Source organism: Porites lutea, chromosome 6, assembly GCF_958299795.1.
Source record: "Porites lutea chromosome 6, jaPorLute2.1, whole genome shotgun sequence".
In the NCBI taxonomy this organism is placed as follows: domain Eukaryota; kingdom Metazoa; phylum Cnidaria; class Anthozoa; order Scleractinia; family Poritidae; genus Porites; species Porites lutea.
In genome coordinates this window covers 32213334-32223505 of record NC_133206.1, presented here as the reverse complement: position 1 = coordinate 32223505, position 10172 = coordinate 32213334, and the positions used below count along the sequence as shown (strand labels likewise).

The 10172-nt window shown below is 39.4% G+C and overlaps 2 protein-coding genes across 2 annotated transcripts; both read right to left on the bottom strand.

The window, feature by feature from the left end:
• Nucleotides 1-5229: 5229 nt before the first annotated feature.
• On the bottom strand, nucleotides 5230-6110 carry LOC140940735 (histone H2A, embryonic-like). Its single transcript, XM_073389699.1, has 2 exons — nucleotides 5946-6110; nucleotides 5230-5629 (listed from the first exon to the last, which is right to left on the bottom strand). The coding sequence occupies exons 1-2, from the start codon at nucleotides 6055-6057 to the stop codon at nucleotides 5322-5324; spliced, it is 420 nt and encodes a 139-aa protein (XP_073245800.1). The 5' UTR covers nucleotides 6058-6110; the 3' UTR covers nucleotides 5230-5321.
• A 1843-nt stretch (nucleotides 6111-7953) lies between these two features.
• LOC140940689 (histone H2A.J-like) lies at nucleotides 7954-9486 on the bottom strand. The gene is made up of 2 exons (XM_073389667.1): nucleotides 9080-9486; nucleotides 7954-8337 (listed from the first exon to the last, which is right to left on the bottom strand). Exons 1-2 carry the CDS (start codon nucleotides 9189-9191, stop codon nucleotides 8036-8038), a joined length of 414 nt encoding a protein of 137 aa, XP_073245768.1. The 5' UTR covers nucleotides 9192-9486; the 3' UTR covers nucleotides 7954-8035.
• Nucleotides 9487-10172: the final 686 nt, after the last annotated feature.

The window sequence follows — 10172 nt, the reverse complement described above, 5'->3', positions numbered from 1 at the left end:
TTCAAACCGCTCTTGCTCGCTGTTTGTCGAATTAAACAGATTTTAAACCCTCTACCTGATCTCCTCAGTTTTTTATTAAATGACCATGCCATCAAAGCATTTTTCATGTTTACTGGTGCTATAACTCAGCATCTTTTATTCTCAACTTTATTTTAAACAGTTTTTCAGTACTCAGTTCTTTTGGCATATAAAGAGTAATGCTTGAATAAAAGCAACTACATATATACGCCTTTACTTTAGTTCTTACACATTGCGTCAGTTTTTCCTGCCATACAATGAAAACACATGGAGACGGGTCGGAGACGAGAGCATGAATAATGTCGAGTAAGTTGGCAAAGGTTCTACACTGGCTATAGGTTTCAGTTAGGTTTATTGGTTGGTGAAAGTTTTGTTTATACTTTCAGGCGTTCACAAAAAAATAACCAATTTCACAAAAAGTTTAACAATGTAACAAAATTTGAAAAGGAACCCCCTACGAAGAGGAGATATAAGACTTCCTCTCTCACTACTTCCATTTCCGTTCAAATGAAAGCTGAAAGAATGCCCCTACCTAATAACCTATAACCGACCTTGATTTTTTGCATGAATAAGTGTAACAAAATTACCTGCTATTTAATGAGACAGCTGCAACTACCGGCTTCTTTCTTCTTTTCACGTAAGTCAAAACAATTCTTGTACTTTTATTAGGCTGCGACTCTTACTTTGTGTTTCTCTAAAAGTCGGTTTTATTTATTTAAATATGGTTAATTATAGTTAGCCCTAGTTGTTCAGTGGGAGGATAATTTTATTCATTGCATTAATAACTATCCAACTGATAGCGCAATTAATTCCGCTAACACCTATCCACTAGATTCAGTATTAACAGTGAATATCGAGCAAAGACCGGGGGATCAGTTGTCTGTAATCCAGTGATTTTGTTGCAAATAGTTATGGTGAGTCCTAGGACTCATCTTGTGAAAAATCACCAGTCCCAGTTAAACAAACCGAGTTCAAAATTAAAAATGCTTGTGCCTTTATGTAACTAGACAGTTAATCAGAAGAGAGACGCCAAACCTCTGTATTACAGTATACTGAAATTAAAATATAGTCTTTCCATTTTAAAGCACAACAACGGCTAAAAGAAATATGCATAGTTAAATATTAACTGCCACAGAAATGACACGAACGAGATATTTGTACAAGTACACATGTTCAGATCGATCGATCTTTGTGTCTTACGGGACGCATGTCATAAATTATTCTGCGTCTTTGGATGCGTGAGGAACGCAGGAGGCAGAAGTGACAAAATCACTGGACCTATCATACTCGTCACTTAACAAACCGGACTCCCGCCGAGCCTGTCGCCTGATATTGTTCAATCACTTATATCACAGGTAACCCAGGCTTGAGAAATAAACGTCGACATTGTAACCTTCGAAATATCAGGATTTGAAAGGGGGGAAACGATCGTTTCTGTAACCTACCAATAAGGAAGGATTTTCAATAAAAATCGGTTTAACTCATTTAAGTTGTATCTTCCTTCTTTTCTGTGTGGACGTCCTGAGCAAGTTTATGGCCATTTTATCGGTTTACGGGTTTGTTCTTTCTATAAGAAGGGATTTCTTTTTCTCCATGCAAATCCTTTTTGTCAGTCTAACAAAGACATTTTTATATTATCAATCATGAGATCCTATCAACCGAATTAGAGTCATGAAGTGGGTTCAGGGATGCCAGCCTCAACCTTTCTAGAAACAATCAATCTAATAGAACACAGGTTACACTGATAGGCAATAAAACTTCAGAAACATGTTATATATGTTGTGGGGTTCCTCAGGATTCCATACTTGGAACACTTTTATTCCTATCATAAATCAATGACTTGCCTATTATTGTAAGCTAATATTAGATGTGAGAATGTATTACAGATGATACTAATCTCACTTTTTCGTCTTAACACCCTGAATACTGTTTTCATCCCTCACTAATAAACTTTACAATTTGAAACCATTGCTTGATTCAAATTATTGAATGAAGAGTAATGTCTGTTTATAGGGACGTGGCATAAAATCTCTCTACTAACCAGGGGCATTGTATAAAATGGGTGGAGTAATCCTCTGCAGTTTTATTTTCATATGCATGCTAGACGATCTTAGTAAAGAGAAAAGACGGTGTCATCCTCGGAGACCCAGGGCCGGACAGTTGGGCCGGGAGAAAAGGCGCGACGAAAGTTTTCAAGCAGGGGCGGAAGAGCCCCTGGGTACCGACTCTCACCGGACCATTTCCAAACGGTCAAGCGAATGCTGTCTCCTAGCTGGGCACAAAAGAGGCTTTGTATTATTGTGCCCAATCAGCTAACAGCAATTCCTGAGTTCTTTTCGTGAGCTGGAGAGCACATATCTATCCGCAATTTATGGGAGGTTCCCCCCCCCCCCCACCTCCCGGATCCAAGCCTCTGTTACAATCTCAGCAGCTCGAAAACACAAAATTTCCCATTTGAAACTTCATATTTCAGATAACTATAGGTTAGGAAAAGCAGTAAATGACAAATCCCAGCGTGACTTCCCTGTGGTTGCCGTCTTAGTCTTCATTTAGAATCTCTAGAATTCTCCCACCCTTTTGGTTCAAACCTTAAAACAATTCATGAACTTTCCATTCCCCCAAGAAAGAGAATCCAATCCCCCTCCTTGTATTCCCTGACACATTCCGCTGGTTGTCCTGGTACCCTACCCCAGAAGCAAGCCGATAACATGCTCGTTCAGGTATTTTTTCCAAGTCACATTCCACAGGTCAGAATACGGGTCACCATGCTACTTATAATTGAACTAGCCCTGATCCTTATCATAAATGTTGTTTTTGATCGAGGGGAAATTACTTAGTTTTCATAACTGTCAACAAAAGAGTGACCTGTAATCGTGACCTGAGGAATGTGACCTGTGAAAGAAACCTCTCCTGTGCACTAAACTGAACAAAACCGAACTTCACCCACCTCTCAATAATTCCTTCCTTTCTTCATATTAGCTTTTTTTTCTCCCTGCTTGCAAATGCGCGCGCCATTGAAAGGTTTTTCATACAGTGAATCATGGTTAATTAAAGTGGAGTGGTTGGGAAACCCTTTGTTATAGGTTTTCGTTCGCTTTTTTGGACCTGACTGTGCACAATGTTCAATAGCATTCCTATCATTTTGAAGTTATTGACCAATAGTAACATTGCATTATCGAGCATTAATTTATTCAGTCATAATTTGTGAACAGAAAACAAAAAATTGTGCATGGTCAGGGAGCTTCCAACATAACCTACAGCACCATTGTTTTCAATTTTGATGTTTGCCGGGTTTCCTAACCAGTCTCCTCTACTAAGTATGACTTAATTTGAGCATGAGTTTGGGATAGAGTTTGGGCTACCTGTGTTGCATAGAAAAATACAACAGAATTTGATGTAAAGGATAACTGCTTGCACTAATATTATTTGCAAAAACATCGAATTAGCCAAGAAACAATCTAAATTCAAACCTTGAAAGGCTTTAAGCAACTGCACAACTTGGATGATATGCCATGATAAGCTCAGCTTGAGACGCCATACTTTTCCTGAAAATTGTTTACTGAAGACGAGGCGTCGTACCTTCAAGACATTTATGAGATAATCTACGGAACTTATCGATAGATGAGGACTTTGATAAAGGATTGCAAGCATAGAAATGCACTGAAAATCGTGTGCGAAATTTTAAACAAGAAACTCGAAAATATCAGTTGTAGTGCTAATGAAGTAAGACACCTCCTTCTGAAACTCAAGCCTAACAAGTCCCCTGGGCCTGACCATATCGCCCCTTGCGTTTTTACCTCGTCAAAGACATCCACACCTTGGAGAGTATACAGAGAAAAGTATAGAGATTAGCACTTAATCAACACAAAGGAGAAATGCCTTATGTTAATCGTTGTAAATTGTTGAAATGGCCGTCGCTATCTGACCGTAAAAATTACTTATCTTCAATTGAGTGCTATAAGTTCGTCTTTGGATACTATCATTTGAATTTTTAATTCTCAAAAGTTCAGTTAACAAGAGCGAATCACCCCTTCAAATTTTATGTTAAAAGCGCAAGACTCGATTGCTACAAATGTTCTTTTTTTGTTAGAATAGTTTCAAAACGGACTGATTTACCAAGAGTCGACACAGAAGAAGCTGAAAGCCTTCATCATTTTAAACATAAGCTTCATCGTTATCTATTTAATAGATTTTAAACTACAACCGTGCTTTAATGAAGGCCTTGATTTTTGAATACCTGTATTGTATTTGATTTTTTATTTAGCATTTTCTATCTCTGTTTGGGAGTTCTAATATAGGGCTAACCTCTCAACTCCCTTTTCAAGATGTCTTTTAATATTATGTTTTTCCTGCAAATAAGCTTGTTTACATCTTGAATAAAGTTAGTATGTTATGTTATGTTAAACAGATGACAAGTAAAGATGGCAAGTATCCCGCGAAAAACCGCGAGACCGCCTCTCGTTTTTCTCTAGTTCCTAGACTTCACTCGGCTGTGCATGGAAGGGAGGACTCACATAACGGAAGGGTGCAAAACAAAATTTAAATGAAAAAACGAAATACCGAAAGTAAGCTTCATACCCGAAATTATTTCTTATTCTTACTGCAAGATAAACGGTTTAATAATGGTGGGCAGCTACATTTCTCTTGTTTCAATGGCCTTTCAGTACACTATAGGCTTTTGAACGCGCAAAAAGCAAGAAAAGATAAAAAAAAAAAAAGCGCAAGGCCGAAGTTGTGAATTCTCAAGTCTTCATAATAAATTTTCCTTAAGCAGATTCGTTTCCTTTGCCAAACGCCATTTTTTTATTCGCGCACTTTGGAACAATTATTTGCAAAAATATTTTTCACAAGAGTCGAGATAAACATACCAGAAGAAGCAAATCTGTAAACGGTGGTAACATAGCAAATCGAACTTTATTTACAACACGTTCAATATTTACAGTAGGTCACGACTAAAGGTGAGGTTCACAGACTTTAGAATTAAATCACTGATAAATTGGGACGGACTCCTGCACCTTTGATCATACGTCTGTGAAATCACCCATGAGAAAGAAACGGAAAAAATAACTACGATATTTATCACTCGAAAAAGTAACTATAAAGCAAAGAAAGCCTGAAAAATACTCTGATTATAAACTATGAAGTTGCGATATTGAATCTTAAGACAAGTACGGAAATAATAGTCATTAATAATTCACTCAACAGTCAGCTCTCGAGCTCCTTTTTCCGCAAGACTTGCGAACAGTCACATATAACAAATGAAATGCTGATCAGTAGGACCGAGTGCTTGTTTTACCAGCGTCTCAGTATTCTTGACTTTGGCTCGAATTTCCTATCTTTGAACCTCCAGATTTGGAGGCTGTCTTCTTAGGAAGAAGCACAGCTTGAATATTTGGCAGTACGCCGCCATCTGCTATGGTCACGTGGGACAAAAGCTGATTAAGCTCCTCATCGTTTCGCACAGCCAGTTGCAAATGGCGCGGGATGATACGGGACTTCTTGTTGTCTCGAGCTGCGTTTCCAGCCAGTTCTAAGACTTCCGCGGAGAGGTATTCCAGCACTGCTGCGAGGTACACGGGCGCTCCATTACCAACACGCTGGGCGTACTGTCCTGCAGCAGAGAAATAGTCAACTATTTTGAATTGGAATGTCTCCTTTTAAAAACTGAGAACACGTGCTAAGATAAAGCCGAGAGGAAGGTATTTTTAAAGAAGCTCTTTTACTGAGAGAAATTTGACCGACAAAACGTATTTGCAAAATTGTACTCAAAGAGGAAAATGCTACGGGGGAAGACATTCAACAGTGTGGGAGTAGAGAACAGTTCTTTTGTAATAAAATGAATTTGTGATATACTATAATTCACACTTCTACCACAAGCGACCATGGGGACGTTACAAGACCTTTTATAACAGCAATTCAGAGCAAACCTTTTCGAAGAAAGCGGTGTATGCGCCCAACAGGAAACTGCAAACCGGCTCGCACAGACCTGCTTTTGCTTGTGCTCTTTCCACTCTTAGCTGCTTTTCCTCGACCAGACATTATGCAAAAATTTCGTTCTTCTTAGTTCGCTAAACTGAGAGGTGTTGCTAGATGTTGCTGGAGAGCGTATGCAAATACCAAAAGAGTGCAGCGGTTTATATAGCTAAAGTATAATGAGTACGTGTGCACGTGACTCAGAAATCACGTGAATGCCAATTTAACATCGTCTGATTGGTCCAACTTGTTGAAGTTGAAAAAACGTGTGCATTTCGCTAAAAGTATGCGCAAAACAATTACAATCTTTTCACAAATTAGGAAAATCATACCATCATTGTTATTGAAAATCAATGAAGCAAAGCCAACTGTAATTATAAATTGTACATTTTGAATATTTTTGGTCTTTATTGCGCGCTTTCAAACAATGCTCGTCTAACCACAAAGCGCGAACAATAAGCCTAATATAAAGATCTAGCCAGGGCTAAAAACTAAGCTCTCGATAATATTTAAAGTTTCTTCAAACAAAATATAAAAATAGTCCTTAGCGGCGAAGGCAACGACGGACAACGGTGAAAAACAACAATAGGTCTAATTAGCAAAAAAACAACTTTGCACATGTAGGAAACTTTTTGTACATGTCTTTGCCGTTGTTTTGCACGACTACAATGTGAAACTTCCAGAAACTTCTTAGTTACACGTTTTTTGGAGGAAATGTCGTACGTGTTCTAGTTCAGTTTTTTTTTTCACTGCTGCTCATTCTCACCTAGCATTGGTGGCTGCTAACATTTCTGATTTTGTGACCGCCGCTACTAAAATTTTCATGTTGTTCTTCCAACCAAAATATGTCACCTTTGTTTTTTATCTCTCGTTCTAGATCTCTGTCGCCCTTCTTCTCGTTGAGCTTCACTGGCCTGCTGCCTACTTTCTCTTTTTCTATGTGGTTCTCTTGCTCTATATTCCAAATTTGTGGACATGACAATTAATCTAAGCTTACTACTTTAGGCAACACGGATACAGAAACAATTTCCGCTTCCCGTTTTCGTATTTATTGACTCTTTAGTCGTCTTTGCTTCACAAGTCGCGGGTGGCTATGCGATTTCCCGCCAAAATAACCTCGAGTTGCATTTGGGTTGCCATACCGGTTGATTGAGTTATTTTACATTGGTATGCCTGTGGTGCGGACGGACGGTCGTTCGTTCGGGCGGTCGGTGTACGGTCACATGAATACCGAATTTTCTGGAATGGGTAGATTTACTTACCCGTAGTGCTCCGCTGGGGTGCGCTTCGCGCGCGTGAGAGCTCCGCTATAAAAGGACCCTTGGAATAGCGAGTCCTGGAGGACACAATTAAAGAAAATGGACAAAGACATGTTTATTCGATTTCTCTGTTTGCGTCCTCCAAGACTCGCTAACGAGCGGATGAGCTGATTTTCAATATGTGGCCTGTTGATGCTGCCAAAGACTGATTGGTCCGGTTTAACTAATCGGGCAGTACGATCATGGATATATTAATTCTTGACATTCTTCTAGGAATAAAGACCGTTTGGAGTGGGGTAACAATGGACGAGGCTTCTGAAAAGCGACTTCTCCCCTTTGTAATTCCCCATCCAGCTTCGACCTCAAACAAACCTTAATCGTCATGAAAAATAATATCTTCTCTGATGAATGTCCAACCCAGCCATGGTTTCAAAGTGTATTGTGGGACTGTTTTGGGGGGAAGAATTTCCAGCATGGCGGCAAATTTGTCCCCCCAAACATTCCCAAAATGCACTTTGAAACCATCTCGACCCGGTCTCCCGCAACCTCAAAGTGTCTAGCTGTACAACAACCATCTGTGAGGTCTTGAGAGGGAGGGGTAGGGTTCATTCTTGGCGTAGTGGGGCTCATGTGCCAAGCGATACATTCTGAAATATAAGGAATTTATACAACACCGTACTAGTGTAGTTATCCAGTCTCTTTATTTCGCTGTTTTTTGTACAAATTTTTTTTCGTTATCTTGCAAAGTAGGAAAAATTCCTGATCTCTAGCATTGTCACATCGTCTCAGTATTCTTGACTAGAATGTGCCATTTTCGAGCTTCCTGACTTGGATCCAGTTTTCTTAGGAAGTAGCACGGCTTGAATGTTGGGCAGTACACCACCTTCTGCAAAGGTCACGTGAGATAAAAGTTGATTAAGCTCTTCGTCGTTTCGCACAGCTAACTGTAAATGGCGCGGGATGATACGGGATTTCTTGTTGTCCCGAGCAGCGTTTCCCGCCAGTTCTAGCACCTCGGCTGTTAAGTATTCCAACACTGCTGCTAGATATACAGGGGCACCATTGCCAACACGGTCGGAATAATTTCCTTTAAAGAAATTTTAAGAAAGCGCTTTAGACAACTGAAAAGCAGAGAGCATTTTTATGTAATATATCAAGCATGAGACGCAGTGTTTCATCACCAGATGAAACACTGAAGAGAGTTGAAAATACGACGCGCAGGGAAGTATTTTTGACGAACTTCCAGGTGTTTCATCTGGTGATGAAACACTGTGTCAAATGCTTGATATTACTTCTAAAAAAAACGGTTTTAGAGGAGAAATTAAGGAAGAAAAGATGAGCAGTTTTTCATCTGATTTCCAAACACTCATCAAACATTAATTTCCTTTGTATTTTCTTTATGAATTATGAATGAGTTTGAGAAGAACATGTAATAAACTCATGGGTTCAAAATACTTGGATGAAATTAACCTTGCAGTGATTTTTCGTGGCTCAGCGCGATTCTTACCCCGAATTAGAGAAGAAAAACTTCTGACAAATAGGTTAATCCCAACAGTGAGTTTTATATGAACATCACCCAAAAGAATTGATTCGACAGTATCACAGTATTGCGGTACACTTCAAAGTCATGGAAGTTTTAACAGTCGTATAACATGTCATAGTCTTAACCTCGATTTACGTTTCACCAGGGTCTTCATTCACAAAAGCACAACTGAAAGTAGCTCAATTCAAAAAAATGTGCTGATTATGTACGTCGAAATCAATCTTAGCTACAACAAACGACCACATGGTAATGAGAAATATAAAACTTCAACCAATTCGTTACAAACCCTTTCTAAGAAGGCGGTGGATACGTCCAACAGGAAACTGCAAACCGGCTCGCATAGACCTGCTTCTGCTTGTGCTCTTTCCGCCCGTAGCTGATTTTCCGCGTCCAGACATTTTGCAAGACTTCCTTCAGGTACTTTCATCGGAGTTTATACAAATAGTCAGCGTGTGACGAAGTATATGAATAGCCCACGTTTTAGGCTTTAGAGACAAACCTGCAAATTTTTCACGACTCCATTGTCTCGCAATTCCCAGAAGAGACTTAAGCACAAAGAAAACCAAACCAAATATAGAAAAATGACCAGAAAGCCTCGGAGTCATGTTAGAATTTTAATATATCGAACGTGGGCTATTCTTAAACAATCACGTGCGCACGTGCTATAATTCACCATCAGCTGATTGGTTTAAGTTGATGACATCAACTCAACGAAAATTCCCTTCGTCTCGAGAAAGCTTCAGTACTCCAATGGCTTTTAAGTAAAAAGCATCAAAAGTCTGTATTTCTTGTGTCTTGTTTTCTTTATTTTATCTGACAGGAGACCCGCCCCTCACAAAAAAAGATAACAGAGAAGCCACGCATTACGGCGGTAGCTGAAGGACTATAAGTGCCATTTTGGTTATCCAAGAAGGGTACATAGCAGTATAGAATTTGCTATCTTGCTTTAAGATCCTTGACAGGGATATTTAATAAACAGAGCCTTTTTAGCTTGCGCGGCTTTCACAGTAACGCCACACTATACAGTATGAAGGAACACAAAAAGAAAAAAATGTCGTAGAAACCAGGAAATTGTCGATAACGAAATCAGAGCGCAGTGGAGCTTGCAATTCACTTATATACAAGAAATTGTTTTTTTTTTTCTTTCCGCCACTCAAAACGATCCCTTAATGTCAATTTATCGATGACAGGAAAAGCATGGAATCGTAATAGGCTTTAAGGACTGGGCAAAGACAGAACTAAGATCCCAGGGCCGAGGGACTTCTCCTAATTCCCCATTCCAGAACTATAAAGGGAATGGGAACTAGCTCTTGGTGCAATGATTTCTGGGATCGTTTGGGTGGACAGGCGTTATTTATGATTCGTTATTGGTTGTCTTG